Source organism: Chaetura pelagica, unplaced genomic scaffold, assembly GCF_000747805.2.
Source record: "Chaetura pelagica isolate M959 unplaced genomic scaffold, ChaPel_1.0 scaffold109, whole genome shotgun sequence".
Lineage (NCBI taxonomy): Eukaryota > Metazoa > Chordata > Aves > Apodiformes > Apodidae > Chaetura > Chaetura pelagica.
Window position 1 is genome coordinate 3,523,981 of NW_009970725.1, and position 25,510 is coordinate 3,549,490.

General features: G+C 38.7%; 1 protein-coding gene across 1 annotated transcript in view; it reads right to left on the bottom strand.

The window, feature by feature from the left end:
- SPIDR (scaffolding protein involved in DNA repair) overlaps nt 1-25,510 on the bottom strand; it is a 184,911-nt gene that overhangs the window by 125,424 nt on the left and 33,977 nt on the right. The window contains exons 3-5 of the mRNA XM_010006890.1: nt 24,916-25,016; nt 13,520-13,531; nt 11,606-11,825 (exon numbers count right to left, since the gene is read on the bottom strand). Of these exons, the coding sequence (XP_010005192.1) occupies nt 11,606-11,825; nt 13,520-13,531; nt 24,916-25,016 (333 nt within the window). The remainder of the gene's footprint in view (nt 1-11,605; nt 11,826-13,519; nt 13,532-24,915; nt 25,017-25,510) is intronic.

The window sequence follows — 25,510 nt, forward strand, 5'->3', positions numbered from 1 at the left end:
GGGCAGGGCAGGGCGGGGCAGGGCAGGGGCGCTGCCAGCGGGCCCTGGGCCACTGGTGCCCCCCCAAGACCACCCTGTGAACCCTACTGCTCAACAACCCTGCCCTGAAACGTTTTCTTTTCAAAGCAAATGATTGAATGGACCATTGAATTTGATTGTACAGCACAGTCCCAAGAACAACCGGTCTGTGCGACCGAGGGACGAGGGCAGGGAACAGGAGGGAAAAATAATGAATAATTCTTCACCACGCAGTAAAATAAAGATCGTATCGGATGCTTCAGATGTGACTGCTCGTGTCGCTTCCGAAACATCTTAGGAAGGTGAGGGAAGGCCAGGCAGGAGATAATGGGAGGACAGCAGTGCTCTCTCGACACCCAGCGCTGAGGACCTTTCCTTCCAGACTCCAACCCCAACACCCTTGATTACGATCATGCCCAGGTTCAGTCAAGCAGAAACAAACCATCTGTGCTACTCCGGCTTCTGTGTTGCCCTCATGTAGGATTTACACATTTCAAGACATGCCTTTTATGTAAGTTTTGGTATCTGATGAGGTGATACAATAAGGCAGGATTTTGTCTTCCTAGCTTGCAGGTGGTGTTTTCCTCCGAATTGTCCACAATGCACGTACAGTTAATAAGCAGCAGTATTACGACAGCAGTTAAATGAACAAACTACAAATAATAAATTTAATAATTATAACTAATACATTTAGTCCACATTCTGGTTGGATGTAGCCAAACTACATCATCTCAGATGGTAATGTGGGATAGGAAATAATTTTTCAATAAAAGGTTAAAAAAAAATAAATGAATGCTGCAGCCAAGTAATACCAATATTAATTTCAAAAATGGGTGTTGAGAGTCTAATCTAAACAGACATAAAGGGGTTTTACATGTAAGTTTACACGTATTTCCAAATCTCAGACCTGGTCCATGAAGGCTAATCTTCAACGTGTAGGATTTACCTCAGAACAAGATTCATGAGCACAGGTAAGGATCCTGACAAATTAACAAATCGAATACACGTGAAGAGAATACTTTTACATGTAGCCTAATTTAAAAAATAAACACATATAAAAGTTGTGGCTTTGGGGATTTTATTTTTTTCTGTTTTGTTTTTTGTTTGTTTGTTTGTTTGTTTGTTTGTGAAAAGGTGACATTTATATTGAGGGTGAGAAAATAATTTCCTCCCCTTGTTTTCTCCTCAGTGTTGGGCTGGTGCTAAGGGCACCAGCAGCAGGATAACCAGTATACCTAATAGGATTCCATTCCCTCCTGAGTGGCAGTCCTCATAAATCAGGCATTTACAGCTATAGCAGAAGTGACCAACAACCAAAGGCAATTCTGAAGACTTAGTTGGACTGTTCTAGAAGTTGATAATGTGATATGTTGATGTTTGATTTTAAAATGGGCTTGGTTTTGAGTGTAGCTAGCAAATAGCTCTCTGCTAAACAGCAAGACTGGAAAATGAACTCCTAGAGTCAAGTATCTCCCAGCCAAACCAAACAACCACCTCAAGCACAACTTCTCAAACTGCAAGCCATGAGTTTCAGCCAAAGGAGGCTGCAAAAAGACAAAGAAAATACTGGGCAGATTATTTATTTTTGTGGGGGATATTTAAGGTAAGAAATATTAGGGAAGATAATAAAGAACCAGCCTATTCTATGTGAAGTTTTCAAATAATTTGAAGAACAATTATGAATACATACATGGTAAATCTGGGCTCCTTTAAGCCTACAAACCCTGTAAGGTCCAGCAACAGCCCATATCAATAAAATTAATCTCTTCCTCAATCTGTACATTCACAATGCATAAAACAGTACCAGCCCTATTAAATTAATATTTATGACAAGCTCAGAGAACCAGAAGACAAGCAGTACTTGCTAAGGCACGAATGCAATGTACAAGTCTCACATAGTTGCATTGCCCACATTTCTTAAAAATGAACCTCAGCTTAGAGGAGTGATTTGTTTCCGGGAAACACAAAAGGCAGACATGCTGTGCCATGCTGGGAAGACAAATGAAAACACTAATACAATCAATGCAATTTATGGTTTTATACCGAATCTGAAGTGTTCTCAAGTTCAGTGCTTTCAGTGTGTTGCAGCATGCAACGTTCTAGCTGATATTCTGCCAGGGTTTTTTTTGAATAGTTACACTACGATCTACAATGTCTGTCCCAACAATGCTTCAGAGATGGAAAAGGGGGTATTTTCACGGCCCCAGTTCAAATTACAAGGTATTAGCTGAAGATGCTGACAGATGAGTTTGCAGTAACAGACGTGAACAGCAGCAGCAGCTTCAAGGTGAACATACAGTCCTCTCTTTTATGCCACCAAGGACCATGGAGACTGACTATGGACAATGATTCCCAGGAAGACTACGCAAAGCCCAACATCATGATCTGTCCTACAACAGATGTGCACTTCTTATTAAAAAAATAAAAATCCAAGACATAAGAAAGGGGAAGATAAAGAACCATAAAACCCAGAAACATCCACAGAAATGTTCAGTAGGCTTAACTCTTTTATCACTGAGGGAGACAAAAGGTAACACTTCAGGAGACTAAAGAGGTTAAAGAGAGGGGGGGAAAAAAAAACCCCTAACAAAACAAAAAGACCACATACACAAAAAACCAAACCCCTTCCCACATACTGCCAAGTATGATTTTTTTTGGAGCCACATCAGTGATTTGGCTTTCAAAACACACAATGAATCCCTCAAAGGTAAAATTAATGGTTGTACAACACTTCTGATGTCATGGATATTGTTCTGATACTTCTGCTGGGAGAAACTTGGTCTGCCAGAAGGCCGTACTGGGACAGTAATAAGAGGAATACTTTTTCAAGACATCTCAGGAAGCTGTCAAAGGGGCCTACTACTCAGGGAGAAATAATTAATTGTGATATGCATGGTTAATGTTGACTCAGAAGATTGGTAGGAAGAGCAGCTTCATCAAACACACAAAAAGCTGCACTGAATGTTTCACAGATTAACTGCTTTATATACTGAAGTACATTCTTGCTGTCAAAAAACACAGAAAACCATGGACATTTTTTCCATGAGCTTTTACTGAAAGGAAAGCAATCTGCCTGGTAGAAGGAACAGCAAAATTTTTTCGTCCCCTTCCCTTGCCCCCCAGGATAGCAAACGTTTTAAATTCTGCATTTTGGGCAGCAACATTCCAAATTTTTCAAATATTGGAAAGCATCATTCCCCTTTTGAAATACTTGGGTTTTTCATTATTGTTTTTGCTAGGAGTACAGTAATTAACTTTTGCTTACCGACACTTAAATATGACCATCAGGAAGAGCAGTCTGAGAAAGCAAAGCTTCATGCTGAAGGAAATCACCAGACATGACAACTTGGTAAACTCACACTTGATCCACCTCTTTGTCCATATAAACATGCATAAGGACACAAGTGTGCCTAGCATGAAATGTGGTATAAAATATCCAGCATATTCCAAGCTTAACATAACTGCATACAGGACTGCATGTAAAAATCTTACATAACTACACACCTACCATTACAGTAGCAAATCACACCTGCTAAAGAGAACGGAACTTCATTTTAAAATTGTTTCTCCATGGTAAGCTATGGAAATACATTGTATTTCACAAAGTGAAAGTGCTGGACAGCAATCCAACAAGAAGAAATAATAATTTTTCCAATGTAATAAAAAAAAAAAAAAAGCTGATTACTATTAAACATTTAAACAAACCCATTCACATGGTCAGAACTTGCTCTTTAGTGGTTAAACTACTGCAGGAATTTTGGCACATAGTCTTTCTACAAATTAAGTATTGTTTTACCCTTCCCAAATGTGTTAGTCATAAATATTAGCAAAGGAATACAAATCACAACTTTTTAATAACCCTGCAGTAATTCTGAACTTGTTCATCTGAACTTATTTAGCTTGTTTTTCCTTCATGACTGGATAAAGCAGACTGCAGGATTTTGTGCAGTGCCAGGTCTTGGCTCCATCAGTTGCTCATTAAACAAGATCTGGAATTCAGCATTGGATTGAATGCACATGGGAACTCATGTGAAGCTGCTCGTATATCATTGATAGCTCCGTTGCTAACACAGAGTTTATCCAAGACCGTACATTTTTCGTTGACTTGAACAAAGCTGTTCACCATCCTCTGTTTTTGACGTCAGTGGACAACTACCCACTAACAGTATCTGTCACTACAAAATGCTTGGAATTTCCTCACTTATAAAAGCTGGAAAGTTTCAAGTAGAGAGCTTTCATTAAAAAAAAAAAAAAGTACACATTATTACTTTTTTTCAGGATGAGAATATTTTGTAATTATTAAGATAGGACATTTTCATTCTCACTGAATGTTTTTTTCCACTAACTTAAGAATTCAAATGTAAACAACATCACTAACTGCATGGAATGGATGTTTAAAAATGTAATTTTCCTTCTCTGTTCCTAAAAAACACGGACTGAAATGCACCCTAATGGCTCAACGTGAACACCACAGAGAGGTGATTAAGATTCTTCCCAGTAACTGTGCATGGCAACCATTCCAGTAGGATCAATACTGGGTGGCACCTAGCATTTAATAAAAATGTAGAAAACCACCCCCCTCCACCATACATCAGGCTATTTATATTCATTGCCTGTTTTCCACACTTCCTTTACTCTTACAAATTAAATGGCCCATATTGAAGAAAGTCAGGCTGGTGGAGGCTCCCTCTGGAGCACAGAATTACCTCCTGAGAACAACACACAGTGCTCCTTCTAGGAGAGCTCCGTGCAGGCTGCCTGGGTAGCCCTCACTGCTCACATGAACATACCCAATTCAGACATCCATCTGGACAGAGAGATGTATTCTACTCCTGCTGGAGGTTTTTCTGCCAACAACAATGTATTTCAACCTTGATCTAAACACCAAACTGCTGTGTTGTAAACACACGGCTCACTTCTGATTTGCCTGAAAACAGGCAAAAATATCAACAAGACCCAGCACTTCATGGGTACAACACTGTGGAAGGTCGCCCTTTTCAGTGTGTCAAGATACCATCAGCTGTTAGTCCAGAGACAGACAGCCATGTTTAAAAATCCAGTTTTAAACTTCTACAGAACTCTGGATTTACTATCTTGAGGCTCCCATCTTCCCTGAATGTGTTTCCCTTCTTTTCTCCATGGAAAACCCCTTTCATAAAGAGCAGTTCCTTCTTCTTCGTTTTTCAGGGTACTAAAATTTTATGTCTGATATTTATGTAGTACATCTATCTATGTCATAGTTATAAAAGTAAACAAGTCTGTCTCACTGTAAAAGTGTGATCATGTTACTGTGTTTACTAGACATAGTCCATATCCAAAATACCAAGTATCTCTTGCTTCAGGTCATTGTGACAAATGACAGAAATGGCATAAATTACTTGTTTGCCTCTTGGAATCAAAGCTTTGTAATTCTGTATTTTTCCAGTTATGTCATCCACTAATGAAGGAACATAATTATTAATTTATTTGATTACTAAGATATAGTGTTATTTCGATTTTCTACATGTGAGGTGAACAAACAAATAATACCAATGACTTAACTGTCTTTAGTTCTAGAGGCAGAAGATAGGAGGTACATGATCAGTCTACAGATATAGCTTTATTCCTTTACATGAGGGGATGGACAAAAAATCAGATTCATTTTTTAAAAATGAAAAATTACTAAAATCCTAAGGACTACTCTGTCAAAATGGATAAAGCAACAGAATTATTGAAGAAATTCTATTAAAGCTTGCTAGAGACAATTTTCAATTCACAAAAAACTATATATATATTCCTATTCCCTCTTCTCAAAAGACAACTCATCTCTTTTGAAGTGACTGCACTAAGAAAGTTAAATCCTAAAAAAGCCCCCAAAACCACAAAAAACAAAACTCTTGCAAGAAACCTGCAGCTTTTTCAGCTTCTTCAGAAAGGAGTCTCAATTTTCACAATGGCATGATCTCTGAGAAGAATTTCCAAGCAGATGATATGATCTGATCTTTGGCTCTGAGGCCATTCCTATATGTACTTTAGAAATAGTACCCACACTGGCTTTACAGCTCTGAAATTTTGTAGGATTTTATCTTCTGAGTGAGCCCTGTCCCTCTTATCAGGGCCCTCTCACTCTGCTATTGTAGTATCTTCAAAGAAAGAATGTAAAGGCAGAGCAAACATCTTTCTGATGGGGGGGATCTAACTGGTAATCTCCCTCTTTTCCATCCATTTGAATATTTGTATGTGTGTGTATACATTTATTTATACATGCTTAGATTTCCTCAAAGGAAGATGGTGAATACAGATCAATTTTGTCCAACTAATCAATCAGGCATTCAGAGAAGCTGCCTGTCTGTGTAGAGAAGCTGAACTTAGACAAAAGTTGTTTTGTATATGTCTTTAATTCCTCTTTGTATTTTACCTTTATGGAAAGAGAAAAAAAATAATTAAAGGAGATAGATGCTTTCCTTCTTATAGAGCAGCAATAGGTTGTTTCTGCATTGAATTAATTTACGAAGCCCATGATCTTACTTTCACATGCTCTTTCTTGTGATAGGGAGGTATTCTGTAACAATGTCCTTCAATGTTTCCCTTGCCTGGTGAGAGTACAGTGCCACAAAGTCCCCATCAGATGAAGACAAATCATCTTTAACACCAGTCACACCAGCTCAAAACCCCTATTTCATGTTAGCTCCCCATGTTGGTTTTCTTATCCGTCACCAAGATCATGTAAGACCATATAAGACAGTGTATTAAGTAAGACAACACAACAATCACAGTAGCATAGCCATTTATCCTAAGTCCTGTTGAGCCAACAAAACAGCCTGTGGCATATCCAGGATATTCTAAAGTAGAAGAATATCCGAGTCCGCAAAGCTAGACTGCTTCCCATGCGTAAACTTGCTCAGAGCTTGCTTGCTTATTTCTACAGTAACTTCCATCAACGGTCCACCTTAAAGGACCTGAAATACAAGGTTTCATCACTGTGTATCAGCTGATCTGCAGCAATGTTTTGTATAAGCTCTTCTTGGCAGTTAATAATTCAAACTCTTCTAAACCTCCCTTTGAGGAGAGTCTAATGCAAGGAGAAATTACAAGTCCATATTAAACACTTTCACCAGGCACTGGAACACTTTAATCTGACAACTTAGGATTTTTTGTGGTTTCATAGGTTAAGAGAAACTAAAGAACAACAGAGTTTAGTGCATATACTTACCATACTGAGTTTCTAAAATAAACTTGCATAGGGAATAGTGGCTATTCAGCCAACGATATTGTCTTCTGCAGTGCGTAACAGCCAGTGTTTACAGGCAATGTAAGAACAGAACATAAAGTGATTCTGTCCCCTTCATACATCCCAGCCCTCCAGTTACCAGCAGCATGTGAACCTCCTGAACTAGAGGTTTCATACCAGACTATCACATTCCATAGGTATGGATCAGTCACTGAAGCTGTCCAAATGAAATGTGATTTGTGGTTTATATTGCTATTGCCAACAACTGTATTAATATCAACATGCTTCTAGTAGTTTAACTTGAGAAATACATGAAATAAATGTCAAAGTTACTAACTTTAATGGCAAGGAAAACAAAATCTAACTGGCACCATTTTCTTCAGATTGATTTATCCTGAAAATTCAAGAGTGGGCATATCTACATGCAGAAGGCAGGAATATCTGAAGTAAACTGTCTATCCTCAAGTTCTGCTGTCAGCAGAAAAAAGAATTCTGAAGTCTCTAAAAATATAAATCCTTCCCACTTCTGTTAGGTATGGTAAATTATTTCTATCATTTTTACAATTAAACAAACAAACAAAAAATCCAGGCAATTTGAAGCCATAAAAGTTCCACCAGCGGAACACGGAAGCCTTTTGTTCCCATTCTCTGACGTCTTTGCAGTACCAAGCAGTCTTCACTTTTTGCTGGACAGGTATTTCTGCAAAGTGAATAAAGACTTAGTAATCAATTAAATTACACTCAGTAAAAAACTTTTCCTTTTCCAGCTGTTAAAAACACCTAGTGATTCAGAATCTGTTTGTAAAAAATTGTAAGGTATTAATTTAAAAATCTTAATCCAGGGAATTACTTGGGTGCTGCAAAGACAACCAAACGCAAGCCTACGCAGGCAGGGGCAGGCAGGGCTGACTTCTTTTGCCTGTTGTGTTCCCAGCTGGCCAGACACATACCAGCTCCAGCCCAAAATATGCAACCGTTTTCATGTGATGTGTCCAAGTTAATAGGCTTTTAGATACAACACTGCAATAATACTTCTCTATAGCCTCAAGATGAGAGCAGGCTCCCATCAGACAGCTCAGAGGCCAGGTAGCTGAGCTCCTTCCTCCCCCAGGCACCATCGGTTGGAAAATGTTAATCAGCCCTATTGGGGTTGCTCTCCCTATAGCAAATAAAAATTCTCACATGAACTCCCTTTCATTCAAGACTATACATTCAGACTAGGCCTGAAGAAATCCACATCCAATTGTAAAGAAATCAAGGGCTCAGTCCTGCAAATTCTTACTCTGACACAAAGTTCCTCGTGGGACCACTCTCAAACAATGTCCAGGTTGATAAGATTTTTATAACTGGCCTCCTGTCAGTATTTTATTTTTTAAATTAAATTGAAATTACTTGCATCTGTTGCTGAAGAATAATTATATTCCGTATGCAAACAAATACCAACAAATATATCAACAAATCTCTTTAAAACTGCTTCCTGAAGGTTTTATGCCAATCCACTGACAGAGACATTTCACACACCAAGCTGTGCACTGAGTTCACAACACATACAAATACAGTCACAAAAGCAAACTCGCAGTTTCACAAAGGCTCCAAAATGATGTATTCCAATTTTGCTCACAAATAATTACATCTAAAACCCAGCAGTCTATGTGTCTGCGTATTACCTGCTCACTCAGCTGCCTGGTCAGAAAGTAAAAAGCAAAGTCAGAACATAATTCCAAGGGGTTATTTTAAAGATACCAGGAAGTCCTACTTTCAGTATGTTACTTTACAGCAGCAGAACTCCACTTATAAATCACTCCATCTCATCCCCTTCTGTCTTACCATACAAGCATCTCAAAATACAGGATGATGATGCAGAGTGTGCTCTGTGTCCCAAGTACACCCAGGTCATTCAAGGATTATCTCCCCTTGCATCTACTTTTTTTTTTTGCTTCACTTCTGCTTCTGACTGGTGATAGCAGTAAGATACGTAAATATGCTTATTTCACTATGACAGGGTTAGATTTAGTTAATTCCTTTTTGCAGGAGTCACACACTTGAATTGACAGGAAAGTGTTTTAACACAAGCAGCATTTGTTTTTAACAACAGAAGTACAAATTCAATGCAGATTAACAGAAACTACATTTCAGCATTCAGAACTCTCAAGTAAGAGTATAACAGAACAGAAGCTTGGAAATGCGATAGAGGGTACAAGTCCAATTTCCAATTATTATAACCTAAAAGTGATAAATAATACTGAAAACCATAACCATCCCTCATCCTCCTCCTTCCCTGTCTCCTGTAGGTTTAGTTTATCAGTATCCAATCCAACTTCTTTTGACTTCCGGTCAAGTAAACAAAGACAACTGACATTAAGATAATTCCAAAATGATAGAAAATAGGACTAGATATGAGATATAATGTAGTTTTGCCACTATGGACTACAGTCTCAAGTACCTTGAGAGCCACATAAATAAAGAGAGCAGCTCTGACAACACAGATGTATTCCCTGCCCAAACATTCTGGTTTTATGAAATAACCTTTTGCTTACATAAAAAGCACATCCTACTAAAAACAAAGAAAAACCAACCCAACAAACCAAAACCAACACCAAAAAACAAACCAAACAAACCAAAAAAAGCACAAATAAAATGTTATATTTCCAGGAAGGCAGGCAGCTAAGGATTTTTCTCAAGAAATCTCAGTTTACGTATATATAGCAATGAGCTTTATGTCTAGAACATTTTAGAATTTAAACAACTGAGAAGACTACACTCCCGCAGTTACTGGCGCTTGTAGTCTGGAAAGAACTGTATCAGCGCAGTGTTACATCTTCCCAGAGCAGGCATGGAACAAGCTGCAGCAGTCTGGGGCTTACACATGCTAAGCACACTGACAGTAACCATAGAAGGAGAAGAAAAAAAGAAAAAAAAAAACACCAAAACAACAAAAAAGTTGAATCATACCCTAACTATAGTTTTGCTGGTACAAAAAAACTGTGTAGGTTAAGGTCTGTACAGAAAGATACAGTAGCATAAATGCAATGACTCGTGGTTTAAAAACCTCGAAGAGAAAAGCAGAACTAAGATGGATGTTTGTAGGAGTGACAAACAAAAATAAAACAGGGGGAAAGAAAAGCAAATGCAAAGCATGAAAAGAAGCTTGGTGAAGGAAAAGGTAAACAAGAACAAACATTAGTATCTTAGGGGTGAAAGGAAGAAAAAAAAAAGGCAGTGACTTACTTCATGTCAGACCAGGACTTAATTAATATTCAACTGTTTTCCCTTAACTACAGATTTATTTACATCTAAACAATCTGTAGCCCTAATAAACCACAGGTTAAGTATCTTCCCTTGTTTTATTTTAATTGCCTCAAAAAATTGTTAGACAACATGTTAGAAGCAAAATATTACAGTTTGAGGAACCCAAAAAGGATTTGCAGCTATCAATGAAGATAAAAAACACATACGAACCTTTGCAAAACAAGAAAAAGTATTTTGCAAAAGGATATGGACAAACACTAGAGGCAGGATTCTACTGCAGCTGAAGGCTAAAACTCAGGTAACGAATGCTGAAATATGTAAGAGGAAAAATATTTCCTCTTTTATTATTTGGGTGGAGAAGAGAGAAAAGTAATATTCCCACTTCAAAGTTCTCTTGTGTTTTTATCAAGAGTAGACCTTCCAACCTACAGCCACCAGCAAAAATCCAGCTTGCTTTACTAGAAATCTCATCACTTTATGCTATCCCTTAAAATCAGGAAAGTAATCCAATTCAGAAAAATTACAAATATAGACCAAACATTTTTAAGAACTCCAGAAAGGGTTGTGCTGAAGAAGGATTTGGGAAAGTGAAGACAGTGACAGCAGCAGCAATGTGGAACTATCAAAACAATGTCCACCGATTCCTTAACAATACTGTGAATCTCTCACTGTTGTTTTTTTTTCCCCCAGTTTTTTAGCTGCATGTTGTTTTTCTGGTATGCTACACAGTTATTACAGACTTATCGACTGAAACATTATACCCATACTCACAGCAACAGATGAGCATTCCTGAACTACTTTGCTACCAGAAAGTATGCACTTTATTGGCCTTATCATTGATAAGACATTGCTCAGGCTCTTCTATTGCTCTAAACATGAAAATATTAAGTGAAAACAAAACTGAAGCCCTGAGCAACACTGGAGGCATTATGATATACATTTAGTTGTTATCTGAGCTATCTTTAAGGCATCTGTCAAAGTCTCTCCAGCTGCCAGAGACAGATGACCACAACAGATCCCTGTTTCCCCCCTACCCCAAGGTCTTCCTTACAACACTGCAGCCAGGATTCTGCCAGCCCTCCTTGTTCTGCAGTGCTAATGCAAGCGTGACCAGTTCTGCCTACTCACCAGGGAGGGTAAATGTGGATGACATCCTGGGGCTTGCTCTTCAGGTGAGCTGCTGTCTCTCTTGCAAAGAGGACTTTGAGTATGGGTTCTCCTGCATTGATGACAACATCCTCAGATGAAAATGTAGCAGGAGGCTGTTCCAGCTGCTGGCAGATGGCGACTTGTATTGTACATTCTTCAAACATTTCTAAGATCTTCACAATTAAGACATCAGATTTATCTGGAAAGTAAATTAAAATGAAAAATAAAAATGCAAAATCTGCATGAGGAGAATGAAAATCTGGCATCCTGATGACGTGCATCCCTCTGCTTTCTGCAGATATGTCCAACTGTGAAAAATCCACATGAGTAGAATACATTGCCCCACCAAAAGACATGTGTTAAAGATATGTTAAAGTTTTCTAGTAATTTTTCTTCTCTTTGTAGATTTTAGATTTTTTAAATTATTCTTCTCTTTATTTATATAAATCAACTGTGGAGACAAAAGCCTACCTGCACTTTTTCCAAACACCAATGAAATCACAAACTCCTTACAAGAAACCCTCTCCCACTACTTTTGAACTTTTTTATCTTGCAACTCATTCAGTTGTTCTGTCTTTTCTATTAGATATGGCACAAAATTAATTTTTAAAAAGAATAATCACACTGTGTTAAAAGTGAAGCTGTGTTTGCCCTCCTTGACCTTTCTCAAAGCAACAGCTATCAGGGACCAAGTTAGAAGAGTACCCTGTTAGGTACAAAGCATCTAAATGCTGATGGATGTGGAGAAAAAGGGATTAAGATAAATTCAGTGCCTAAAACAATTTTTTTGCAAAATTGATCATCCATTTCATCAGTAGGCAATCAGGATACATAAGACTCTCTTGTTTTAAAGCAACATAAACAGATACCAGCATCTCCACAACTCAATTCTAAGCACTTTTGTGTATGCTGAACAGGAAACAACTTTGAAATGAAATGAAATTACCTCTAGGTTGCTTTGCAGTCTGCACAGAGCAACAGCTACACAGGCAGACATGAGCCAGTGCTGTAAAGACTATGTAAGATTTATCATCTTTTCTCCCCTAGTCCTGCTCAGATTTACACTCTGGTCACTGAGGGGATAATTGTTATTATCTACCTGCCAAATACTATAAGCAAGTAGTGAGGAAAGACAGGGTGCCAGCAGACAGGGGCAGCAGAGCCCAAATTGCACCCATTCTGATTCACAAGTTGGGTTGGGAAAAACACAGTATCCCAAGAAAAACAGCTGATACAAATTATTGTCTTCCCACAGCAAAGAAGAAGCAGGGGAGGAACTGTGAACGTGATACTGGAACTTAACAGCAGAGCTGTATTAGTTATTTGTTTGTTTATTTTAAGGCCCATTTCACAATTGTGAATGCCTTTCCTTTGGAAAATAAATAAAAATATTTTAGTTTCGGTTTATGAGAAACTTCAAAAAAAATTAACCCAACCCTCAAGAAACCCAAACCAAAGAAACTGGCCCCTATTAAATACAGTTAAATTCTACAAAAAAGAAAATATTTTGTCCCTGTTTTGTATTTCCCAGACTTTATTACATTTTATATTGAAATAAAGTAATTTTGAAATATAAAACCAAAATGTTCTCAAAACAACTTTTATGTTAACCAAATTTTCATCACATGCAACATGCTTCTGCAAAGTGTTATGTTTTCCATGAACTGGTATTTTCCAGCAGGATAAAGGGTTCCACCAGAAACTCCCCCATGTGATGAACATGAGCCAGTTCTGTCCAAGACATTACAGCTTGACCTCCTTTTCCAGATCTGAGAAGCAGGACTAGAAAAATGGATCCTTTCTGCCAACTCCTTTGAGACCGACTGCTGAAGAGATATGGTTGCCACAGCTACTACTCCTCACCACTGTCACCTTCTCAGGGAAAGCTGTAACATCCCAGTGTCACTCCAAATACTCACTGCACTGTGTTAAGTAAGGTCTGCTTACGTGCAAACTTCTGATAAGTGTGAGCGCGGACTAGTTTTCTACGCCTAAAGGCAAGGACTTAGAATATTCACACTTGAATTCTGCTTTGCCTGACTAGCTGCAGTTGTGGTCCTCTGTCAACCCCAAGTCATCTGGCACACATAAACAAATTCTCCCAACCACAAAAATTCTCAGCCTTCAAAGTAACTGAGCACTTACCTCTTCCCTCCAGACATACTGCACAATTTGCATTTCCATCCACTTAAAAAACCAAGTCACAAAAAAATCAACTTCAATTTTGAAATACACCAGCAGTTAATTAAAAAGAAGTACTCAGACAGCTCGTGAGAGAGACTGTTCATCAGTTCTGAACTAAGCATTTCTTACACGCAGAATTTTACGACAATTCTTACTGGTCAACAGCATATATTACTCAGCTGATAAAACAGGTTAAAGACAATGAATGACAAGCTAATAACATTTTACTTTCAAATACCTCTGATAATAAAACATTTAAAAATACTAGTTAAATCAAGAACTTTATCTACATGAAAGCCTCTAAAAGAAATTGGAGGAAAACACCCTACCAAGGTGCAAGTCTCTTGCAAGCCAGTCTTAAGGTTAGTGCAACCACTGGGAGTTGGTACTAAATGAAGCTGAATGTTTCTACATAAAAAGCAGCACAATTTCAACAACTAGCAAAGTCTCACACTTGGCACATACGCACATTCTACAGAACCACAATCTATTTGTTTATTTAGATGCACACAGATAGTTTAATTTAATTACTCAGAAATTATTATTACTGCTGATGCTCTCTCAAACAACATGGCAAAGCACTTTGGATTCCTGGCACATGATGAAATACCAAAGCTCAGAACGTAGCTTCGTTGTTAATTAATCTGGCTCTTGTATTGTTATGTCAATCAAAAATAAATCAAACATATTTAGCTGCACAGTAAAGGGAGAATTTGTGGGTGAGGAGATGGGCTGGCTCACTGCAATTTCTACTGTTGCCAGAGAAGTTTATTTCTTTGTTTGTCTATGTGAAAGGCTTACTTTAAGGTTTTGCATTGTTTACATTCACACATGGATAATTAACAGAAGTTCTTGCTCACTAGCTGAAGTCCTCATTCACTTAACTTTCCTTGTGAAGCAGAATTACAGCCCAAGAAATTCAAACCTGCAGATGTGCAGGTTTCATGATAATACCTAGTAATCTTAAACAAGAAAGAATACTTTACAATAATACGCATTTTAAAAGGTGCAAGTCAGCTAGAGAGTCAGAGAAAACATCCACTGACACTGGCTCAAGGCTCATTTGAAAGATGAAGGATTATAAGCAGAAACCCTATTCATTCCAGAAGCATGAAGTATAAGTTCAAACCCTAATATCTGAGGCCCAAGGTGCCACAAAGAGATATAGAAAGGTACTCATAAATCTGGTTGAGTGTGAATTTTAAAGAGGTATTTGGGATGTGTGCCTCTAAAAGAACCCTTTAAAAGGAGGGGAAACCAAAATTTTCCGTAAGAAGAAAAGCCTCCACAAAGACATGCAGCAACATGCTAGCTACTAGGGATTTAAAGTGCTGGTCAGAAGAAGGGCCAGAGTACAAGCAAAATCAGGTACCAGTGATGAGCTGGGTTAGTTTCCACCCCTAAAGGTCACATCAGCCCTTTGCAGAATACTGCTGTGGTAAGTGCCACCCACTGGAAGGCAACAGACAGAAATCATTGCTAGATGGACCATGATCAAACAAATTAATTCCTCCAGACCTCACAAGTGGTCTAGAATGAGTGAAACCAGCAGGAGAGACTGACTAATGGGAGGAACAAGCCCTTTAAGCAGGGAAGTATCTCTGATGAAGCCTCTCTGTGATTGACAAGAACGTCCCTCACCTCCCATCCAAGAAACAAGAAGTTCTAACAAAAGCCATCCAGCAGCTCTGCCATGAAGAGGCTGGACAGGCAAAATCAGCACCAATTCACCAGCATACACAGGAGCCACATCTTCAAGCTTCTCACAGAGTTGAAGAAATCCTAACCCAAACCTCGGCAGATGGGACATGAACCTCTCAATGCTACTGTTAGCAGAACCTTTGAAATCTCAGGGAAAGGTCTTTTTGGCAACAGAAGTAATGGAACAAACCTGGCAAAGACATTGGGCTTAATTTCCAACAAAAGCCTGATTCTTGACAACTGTGTGATCAAAACAAGAGCTGTATTGTATACATGTGTTCAGAAAAACAAGGAGTAACTTCTTGGTAGAAGAAATAAATTTATTTATAACTACTAAGAACACAGACACCAGTTCTGGTTCAGAAAGGCAGTCAGTGAGAGATCTTTGGGAGATCACTGGGAAAATACTTTGGGGAAATATCATCAAGTATTAGTCCTGTTACAATTTTTCATAGACATGTTGATAGCTCTTGTCTCTGCCAGAAACAGGATCCTAAGATAGAGGTTTGGCTGACCCACCTAGCAGACCTGCTTTTCCATGCATAGGTAATTATTAACTCCAGGTGACCTTTAGGATGTTGGTCTCTCACTCCAATTTGGAACCCGAACATGAAGTAGCTCTTAATCCACAAAGATATTTCAAGCCCATGGGAGATGAACAAACAAATTTCACACTGAATGCATGGGTCTCCCTGGTTAGTTCCTTTCACTTCTGTTTATTATTTCAGTCCATAGGGTGGTACTGCCCTTCAGTCATGTACCATGTCATATACCATAACATTGAAAAATGTTCTGACGCGTTACTTTGCAGATGTTCTGTATTGCTCTGAATTCCAGGAGGGTTAAAAAAAGTTCCCCATTCATTTAGAGATCATAGACAGTGAGATCTTGAGCTTTTTGAAAATTTCAGCATGAGTCTACAGTTTTTGGCAGAGTGAAGGCCTGTAATCTTGAGACCTAACAAAGTGGCTTCACAGCAGATGCATATATTTAAGCCACATCAACACTGAGTGTACGTGGTCACGGAGGGTGCACTGGCCATGCCCAGGGCAGCCCAGCAGGGAGGCTAAGAAGAAAGCCAGTCTGCTTTGACTCTTAACAATCAAAAAGCAGTTTGGAGAGAAGAAAAGGAAAAACATCAAGTAGCACAATTAAAAATAAATGTTCAGACATTCTGGCTTCAGTGCCTGAAATACAAATCTAAGGTTTGCTTTAGTAACTCCGTAACTACCAATAAGTAAGATAAATTTGGAGAAAAATATAGAAATTCTGATCTCTTGGAGACTACCTATTTTATGTTTTTCTTGCTACACAGTGACAGGAAGCTGAACACACTGCAGGGAGAGGACCCATGGGACTTGATGTATGGAAATGCATCAAATGTTGACATCAGTAAGACTACACATAGTATCACCTCACTCAACTGAATTTTTCTAAAATGTTACTGTTCAAGTGTTCCAAAAGAGCACCTGTACCATTCAATGGAAAGCTCTCAAAGGGAACAAACTCTGTGTGGAGCCAATTCATAGAACTCCAGCAGCACAGCAGTCCTTGAAACTATAGGGTGAGGAGAAGTGCTTCAGGACAACAAACTAGGGAGCACAACACCTCCCAGGTCCTGAAGAGAAGTCAGGGTGGAGGGTAATTTACCAAGTTTGTTTATGACACCAAGCTGTGTGGTGTGGTCAACATGCTGAAGGGAAAGGAGGTTATCCAGAGAGACCTTGACAGGCTTGTGAGGTGGGCCCATATCAACCTCATGAAGTTCAGTAAGGGCAAGTGCAAGGTCCTGCACCTGGATTGGGGCAATGCCCACCATAGTTAGAGGCCCAGTGGATAATGGATTGAAAACAGCCCTGAGGAAAGGGACTCGGGAGGGAAGAGGGGGGTGCTGGTTGATGAAAGTTGTCTCTCTGGTCTACGAGCGCACATTGCCAGCTCATGTTGAGCCTTTCATCAACCAACATCCCCAATACCCAATGGCATCCTGGGCTGCATCAAAAGAAGCGTGGCCTGCAGGTCAAGGGAGGTGATTCTTCACTTCTGCTCTGCTCTCGTGAGACCCCACCTGGAGCACTGAGCCCAGATCTTGAGCCACCAACACAAGGCGGCCACGGAGCTGTTGGAGTGAGTCCAGAGCAGACCCACAAAGATGATCAGAGGGCTGCAGCACCTCTCCTATGAAGACAGGCTGAGAGAGTTGGGGTTGTTCAGCACCGAGAAGACTCTGAGGAGACTTTATAGCAGACTTCCAGTGCATGAAGGGGCCTACAGGAAGGCTGGGGAGGGACTTTTTACAAGAGCATGTAGTGATACGACAAGGGGTAATGGTTTGAAACTGGAAGAGGGTAGATTCAGATTAGGTATTAGGAGAACATTCTTTACTGTGAGGGTGGTGAGACACTGGCACAGGTTGCCCAGGGAAATTATGGATGCCCTGTCCCTGAAAGTGTTAAAGGCCAGGTCAGCTGGGGCTTCAAGCAAGCTGGTCTAGTGGGAGGTCTCCCTGCCAATGGCAGGGGCTTGGAACTAGGTGATCTTTAAGGTCCCTTCCAACCCAAACCACTCTATGATTCTGTGACTCTATGACAGTGGGCACTCCTCATTTTTTTTTTCCTATTTTCCATTCCTCCATGAAGATTTAAAAATCTCACAATGTTGAAGAACTGCATGTCACCCACAAAGCTGAAGGACATGAGATGCTCATCGGAATGTGACTGAATAACTATCACACATGGCACAGGTAGAAATACATTTTTGTAAAGGCCACAGTGTCAATGCAGAAAACAGTGAACTACAAGCACACAGAACAGATCTCACACACACAGAAGAAATGTGGAGCTTAGTGAAACCTGTATGTGTATGTCTCTGCTCCACTGACTATTCTGGAAAAAAAGAAATTTACTTATATGGAAGCATGAAGAAGAGCAGAGTAGAAATCAGTATTATTCTGAAAGTAAAAAGCCTTTAGCAGTAAAGAACACATAAACCTCCCAGTAAAGGTACATGTGACTTACCATGCAATGGAAGAAGGACAAAACAACAGAGAAACTCCCCTGTCATGAAGCTTGCACCATAAGTCACATAGACAAAAGAGACCAAGCAAGAAGGGCAAAAGGCAAAAGAAGAGTTCTTTTGCTCGAAGGGCTATCAAACAAATCATACACATGTGAAGTGCAGTTTAGAAGCAAATTTGTACTGTACCTGACATAGTTGACTTTTCTAAAGAACATGGCTGAAAAGTGAAATGACACTTCTAATTAACTGTCAAATTCTTTAGAAATACGAACTAAAAGAAATTCAGGTGTTAACGCTCCAGTCAAATTCCTACTAATCCTAGTGAAAGGCTTTTAAAAATAACATTTCCCACTGAAAGTACAAAGAATATTGAGCAACTGATGTTGGTAATAGTATTTACTGCAGTAAGAATGAAAATTAATTTCTGCATTTGGTTCAGATGGATGGATAAGATGCATGTTATGGAAGTATAAAGTAAACAAAGAAAACCCCACTTTATGCCTCATTTAATAAATCAAACAAGCAACACACATCCAAATTTGTCTCCCTCAGTTATTTTTTTCAAAGGCATTATTTCATCCCAACATCATTTAATTTCTAATTGTCTGATGTGGGTTCCAAAACTGCAGTTGCTAGACACCCTCCTGGGACAGTACTTACTATCTGCAGTGGAAGAATAGCCAAACCTACATTTTCTGGTTCAGACCACAGAGTTTTACTTTCATTCTCAAGTGTAAAATTATAAGATGTCAAATTACAGGCATAAATCAAAAGAAAAACATTATTTTGCTTTATTGTTCTTCCTCCTCCCTCATGTAAAGATTGCAGGTGCAGGCATAACAAACTCTGCAAGCAGACAGATACCAAGCAGACCCTTGCAATCCAAAGTCAATGTTGAAAGCCAAGTGGAGATTCCAACGTTTTCACAACCTGTACAAAAACATCTGGTCACTATTCTGGTCTGTACATGTTGTTATTCTTTCTGGGCAGGTAATTTCTGAAGCCATTCAAAAACATTTTTCTCAAAAGCACACCAAGTCTTGCAGGCGTGATGGCTTCTTGCCACATCTGTATTAATTTTAAAAAGGTTGCTGCATTTAGCTGTGCTTTAAGCATTATACATTCTTTATAAGAACGTATGTAAGCTACTTAAAATGACTCTGCATGCCATTATTGTTTCTCATAAGAAAACAAAAACAATACAAAGAATTATTGTTTGAAAAAGACAAGTTTACATTTGATTTTTTCCTTTCCAATGCTGTAACAAGTTCAGACATTTGGCTAGAAGAAAAAAAAACGACACAACAAAAACATAAATTGGGCCACTTGCCATGTCTCTAATTTATAGTATTAACTCTTCAGTAATAAAACAAACTATCAAGACCTAAGAAAATAAGCAACAAGTAGCAAAGCTCAGACTTGTGTTTTTTTAGAAGAATTTTGCATGGTAAAAAGGAAACCCTGCCAAGAACTACTCTTGCTTTATTCCTCCACAGAGATGAACTTTTCTGCAAATCTCATGGCACTCAAGCTGCTAAAATCCCTTCTTCCCATCACTGTAACTAGTCACTGAAACTGGAAAGACGGGAGTGATTGTTTATGTCCTCTTCTGTAAGCCTTTGAGGCTTTCTGAAAATGTGGTGTTACATGTGAAACCCTGTCCTCGTCTCCCAAGGCTTCCCAGCCTCCTCCCCTCATGTGTGTGTTTTATTTGCCTCAGCAAACTCAAGAGTCGTTGCCCCTTAAAGGTCACTTTTCCCTGAGAGGAAGGAGCAGTTTGGAAGGAAACATCAATGGTTTGGGTTTATTATCAGTTTATTATACAAATTCAATTCTAATCTAATCCCAAATCTTAATCTCAGGACAACAGATACCAGATATCTTCTATCAGATTACAAAGGCTAGAGAATAGTATGTTTCTGCATTTTAGGTAAAGAGCTGCTTTGATAACTGCAAGGAAAAAAACCAATAGAAAATAAAATTGATAGAAAATATAATTCCAGAAGTTACAGAGGAATCTACATGAGTCTGTTTCAAGTATTTTTAATGTCTTGTGCTATAGACAGGGAAGCTGTCTGAATGTAACTCAGAAAAGCACTTATTTTTTCTTCTGTATCATGCAATGCAGCAGATGTTGACAGGAAGAAGGTTCGGGTTTTGTTGTGGCTTTGTTTTGTTTGTTGCTTTTTTTTTCCCCTCTCTCTCTCAACTGTCCAGATCTCCTCTTTGCCCAAACAGGAAACTTCACAGGGAAGTTGCAGCATGGCATATAAAAAAAAAGCTTGCAAATGGTCTGAAAGCCCTTGCACATAGTACTCTCAAACCATCAGCTTGACTCATCAGAGACTTGCTCTTACAGGGATGCACACCTCTCAGCCTCTATTTCACATCTTGTGAAGAAAACAATATTCTGGATTTCCAGCAAAGAGCCTGACATCCATCTCTGTTAGAACTAAACCACAGCAAGCATCCAACAAACACTGTGTAGCATGGGCAAGCTTTGGTCTTCTCCTTTCAAGCCTCTGCCTGATATGGTCAGCTTGATTACAGAAGTGGAATTACCAATCACCTTGCAAAAATGCACATCCTTAGTGAGTGTCTATCCCAACACAGGAATAGGCTGCCAAATGCCATTTTGACCCAAAACTATCAAAATGGAGAAAGCACAAAGATTTCTTCTGCCCTGTGGAGTGAGCCAGCCAACAGTGAGGCCTCCATGCACTGCACAAAAACCAGAAAGTCTGTGCTGAAAGGAGGTGTTATCTTCGGGGGTAGTGATTCATCCCAGGGACCAAGAGACAGCCAAACCACAATGGTTACTTACAGAAAGGGGTCAGGGGAGCAAACAGAAAGGCATTTTTAAAAAATAAAGCCAAAGCAAGAGGATTTTGGATAACATGGATGTTGATACAATATAAAAGTAAACAACAGCAAAACAAAGGCATAAAATTCTCTAATGTGAAATGCCTAACGGGGGGAACAGCCCACACTTCTGGAAGTGTCCTTCCTTTAATCTCAAATGGAAGGAGGACTTCAGACTGTTCTAATTTGAAATTGCTCCCCTTCGCCTTAGCAATGAACTTCTGGTCTGCATGTCTATGGTATATCCAAAATGACATCACAGGTCACCAGCAATTAAGTTACTTCAATCCTCTGCATTCATCTTCGGGTTCCTTTGATAACTCTTTTGAATCTGTCATTTGAAAAGTTCCTTCCCCTACTTCTGTTGCTGAGGTCAGAAACAGTCCTGGAAACAGAGTCGTTTAGAAATATTGCTAGGCAAAACAGAGGGGAAACAAAATTCAGGAAGAATCTCAGATAAGTGAGACACCCTTAGTAGGAACATAAAAATATGAAAGCTCAAAGTGGTGTGCATTTACTATGCTGACACTTCACATTTCCAGACTGGAAACAATTAGAAGGTTATCAAGTTACATCAGTAAAATCTCACCCATTCTGACTGGCATTTTCCAAACCAAACAGCACTTTCATTTTGGTGAGACAAAACAGCATGGCCAATTTTAAGAACAAAACTATCAAAAAATATTTTTGCTCTATATGAAAAAATATTCCCACAATATGATCACAGCTATTTTAATGATTCTTTTATCAACCTCATGCTTTGTAATAATGACTGGGAATTGGAAGTGAAATCTAGGCTGTGAAGTTGAAGTGTATTTCTAAATTATGGCATGTTCAGTAACTTATGGAAATTTTAGCACACATGGTAAATGAAACAGTAGTTTGTCCTAAAGACTTGTAACCTGCCCAAGTTCTTGTAGAATTTCACTATAATGACAAAAGGCATATCCCAGAAATGGCTTATCTTCTGCCAAAAGTAAATCATCACGACACTCATCAGAATTTTTAAAATGTACTTTAGAACAGAGCAAGGTATTTTCCCATAGCCTTTTTCTCATAAAATGCTAACGAATTCTGACTCATTTTCTGAAAGAAAGAAGAATAATCAAAGAAAGGAATTCAGCCAGAGGCAGATATTTAGCATGGAATATTTCAGCCTAGGAGTTGAAGTCTAGCAAAATGGTAAGCAGCCAAACACAAGGTTTTGTAATGACACATGTGAAGCTAGGAAAAAAAGAATGTTAGCATCTTAGCCATGCTGGAAGTCCATTACTATAGAGAACATTAAACATTTTGTTAAAAAGACAGACCAATTCAATATCAACTTCTGTTCAGCATTAAGAAAAAGCAAGAGGAGATCCCCATACCACAGGAGAATGATAAAGTAACCTCTCCTATCCATTAGTAACTCAGATGGAGGGTAAAAAAACATACAGAAGGCTTGACTGATTTTAAGTCATCATGCCTGCATAATTTGCAACATAGAAGTTCTGAAAAGAGTTGGCTAAAGACATTTCTGGTTCGCTGATATTATTTTCTAGTGACTCTACAAATATCGGGGAAATGCCAGAAGACTGACAGGATGATGATATTGTACTAGTATTCAGGAAGGGCAAACAAAGGGATCTACAATAATTGGAGCCCAGATGGGTGGCATTTTGCATAGGTAGCATGCAAGTGGTCATGAGTTATAAGCCCTCTATAGCTCCAGTGAGAAACTGTGAGACTAGCTTTAACCAACTCTTTGGGTGTGACTTAAAATTGCACAACCTTCTTACAAAAAAAAAAATCATTTTCATTATCAGCAATGTACCCTTTGAGTGAAATGCAAATCTATATCTATATCTATATCTACATCTATATCTATATCAGAGAACTAATTTTGTGAACTACTGTTAAGAGTTTTTTACCAGTGGAGAATCATAATTAAGTAAGAGCAGTTCCTGCAGGACTTGAAAATACACACTCATACTATTAAACGGTTTCATCAATGATATAAAAATAAGTTAAAAAATAATATAAGAAACTGCATGGATGCCACAAATTCAAGCAAACTTGAAACTAAAAGAGGACAGGCTTGACATACACAATGATCTGAGCTGCATGGTTAGCTGGGCATACTCAAATGAAGGAGACCTGGATAAGACACAAATACTTCCCCTGTGCTTAGGTAGAAGAAACACAAATGGCAGCTGGAGAATGGGAAACTGGATCTCAGAAAACAGCAACTACAGAAGTTATGAAATAATACTGGACAATCAATTCAATGTGAGGTCCCAGCATCACACTGTGACCAAAGTCAAACCAGACTCAAAGTCCAATTACAGGCCTTGAACATAAAGGAGACTGAGTATTGAACTGGACCTGGCCAAGTGTTTTGATGAGACTAAAACTGGAAGAATACATACAGAGTAGCTGTCCTTGTTCTTAAGATCATGCTGAAAAGTTTGAAAGGGTGCAGTAAAAAGCCATGCAAATCATTTGAATGCTGGTAAAAATGTTTTAGAGAGCCTTAAAGAACTCAGTCTGTTTAGTTTACAAAAATTGTTAGGCAGCATGATTTTGCTGTCCAAGTGCCAGAAAGGGAAAATGCAACATACTAAAGATCTCTTTAATTTAATGGAGAAAGGCTTTACAAGAAACAAAAGAGAGGAGCTGAAGCCAGACAAACTCGGATTTGGAAGAAAACCCACTTTTAAAAATTTGAGAGTGGAATTAAGGACAAGCTCTCAAAACAAGTGATAGATTCCCTCAAATTAAGACCAGAGGACTTTCTGAAAAAGAAATGGAAGTTAATATGTGCTCAAGAAACAAGTAGTTGGCCTAATACAGAATAAATGCTTGAATTTTTGTAGCCTACACTCACGCACACACAAATTGATAAAACAATGTAACCATTTCTTTACACTTTACACTATGAATCCATTATCTCTCAAGAAATATGACTGAAAGGTGGTGCAATCTGTCACTTGTAACTAATTTGTGTAAGTCCCACCATTTCTTTTTAAGTGAAGTGCCGTCTGTAGTTATGCTGCCCACTTATTTCATAGTTGTGTGGTATTTGTACATATTTGCTGTCATTCACAGTTATTTGTGATAACAGCTGACTTCAAACCAAAGAAAAATTAACACAGAAAGAGAAAAAGGTAGTTATAAATAAACAAGAAGAAAAAAATCCAAAACAAACCCGTAAATAGAGCTTTGCATTGTCCTACAGCCTGCTGGAAACACCTTTTTCCCGGGTGATGCTGGAAATCAAGGAGTCTTGAAGAGGCTATATGGAGGTTGTTTTAAAAAAGTTATTTTCCCCTTACATTCAAACACTTCCAGGACTGAGACGTTACAAACCATAACATTTAGTTGAAATGCAGTGTTAGATCAGAAAACCATTAAGAGAGCATTAAACCCAAGTCAAGCAAAAATAAAAAAGAATTTAAACTTCAGTTGCACACCTGTGTGGGCCGTATATACACACATGTAAGTACAGACTTTCACACAGTAGTATATGTATAAATGCTTCTTACCTGAGGAAGGTTTAGGATCTGAAACACACTGGTGCCTCCAAAAGCTAATGGCAGATCTTTGTCTGTTTTGCAGTTGACATAACCTCTCAGCAAGGCCGCCCCTGCAGAGAACAAAGGGATGCTCAGTTTTGCCAGGAACCAGTATTCAAGTTTTACCAAGTGACAAAATCATTGGATATTCAGAATATGTATGCTTTGACCCTTAAAGACAGAAACATACAGTAAAACTACATTTTGCAGATTACTTATCCTAAGTTTGATTTTCCAATGGATATACTCCCAATAAAGCATACACTTCAGCTCAACACACACTAAAACATTTTCAGTATCTGAGCATCCAGAATCTTCAGATTTTCAGTCCTGCCTCCCACAAAAGGATTGTAACAAAAGGTTCCCAACTTTTCTTTGCACTTATGCACATAGCCTGACAGATACTACAGGCAATTGTGAATTCAAAACAAACCACTGTAACCACCAGTTATAACAGGTTGGGATATTTTTTTCCTCACAGATTTGTTTGTCTGTTGGCAAGGAGTGATCACAAAAATATTCTTTTACCCATACTTGACCCTATGATTCATTTCACAAGCTGGGT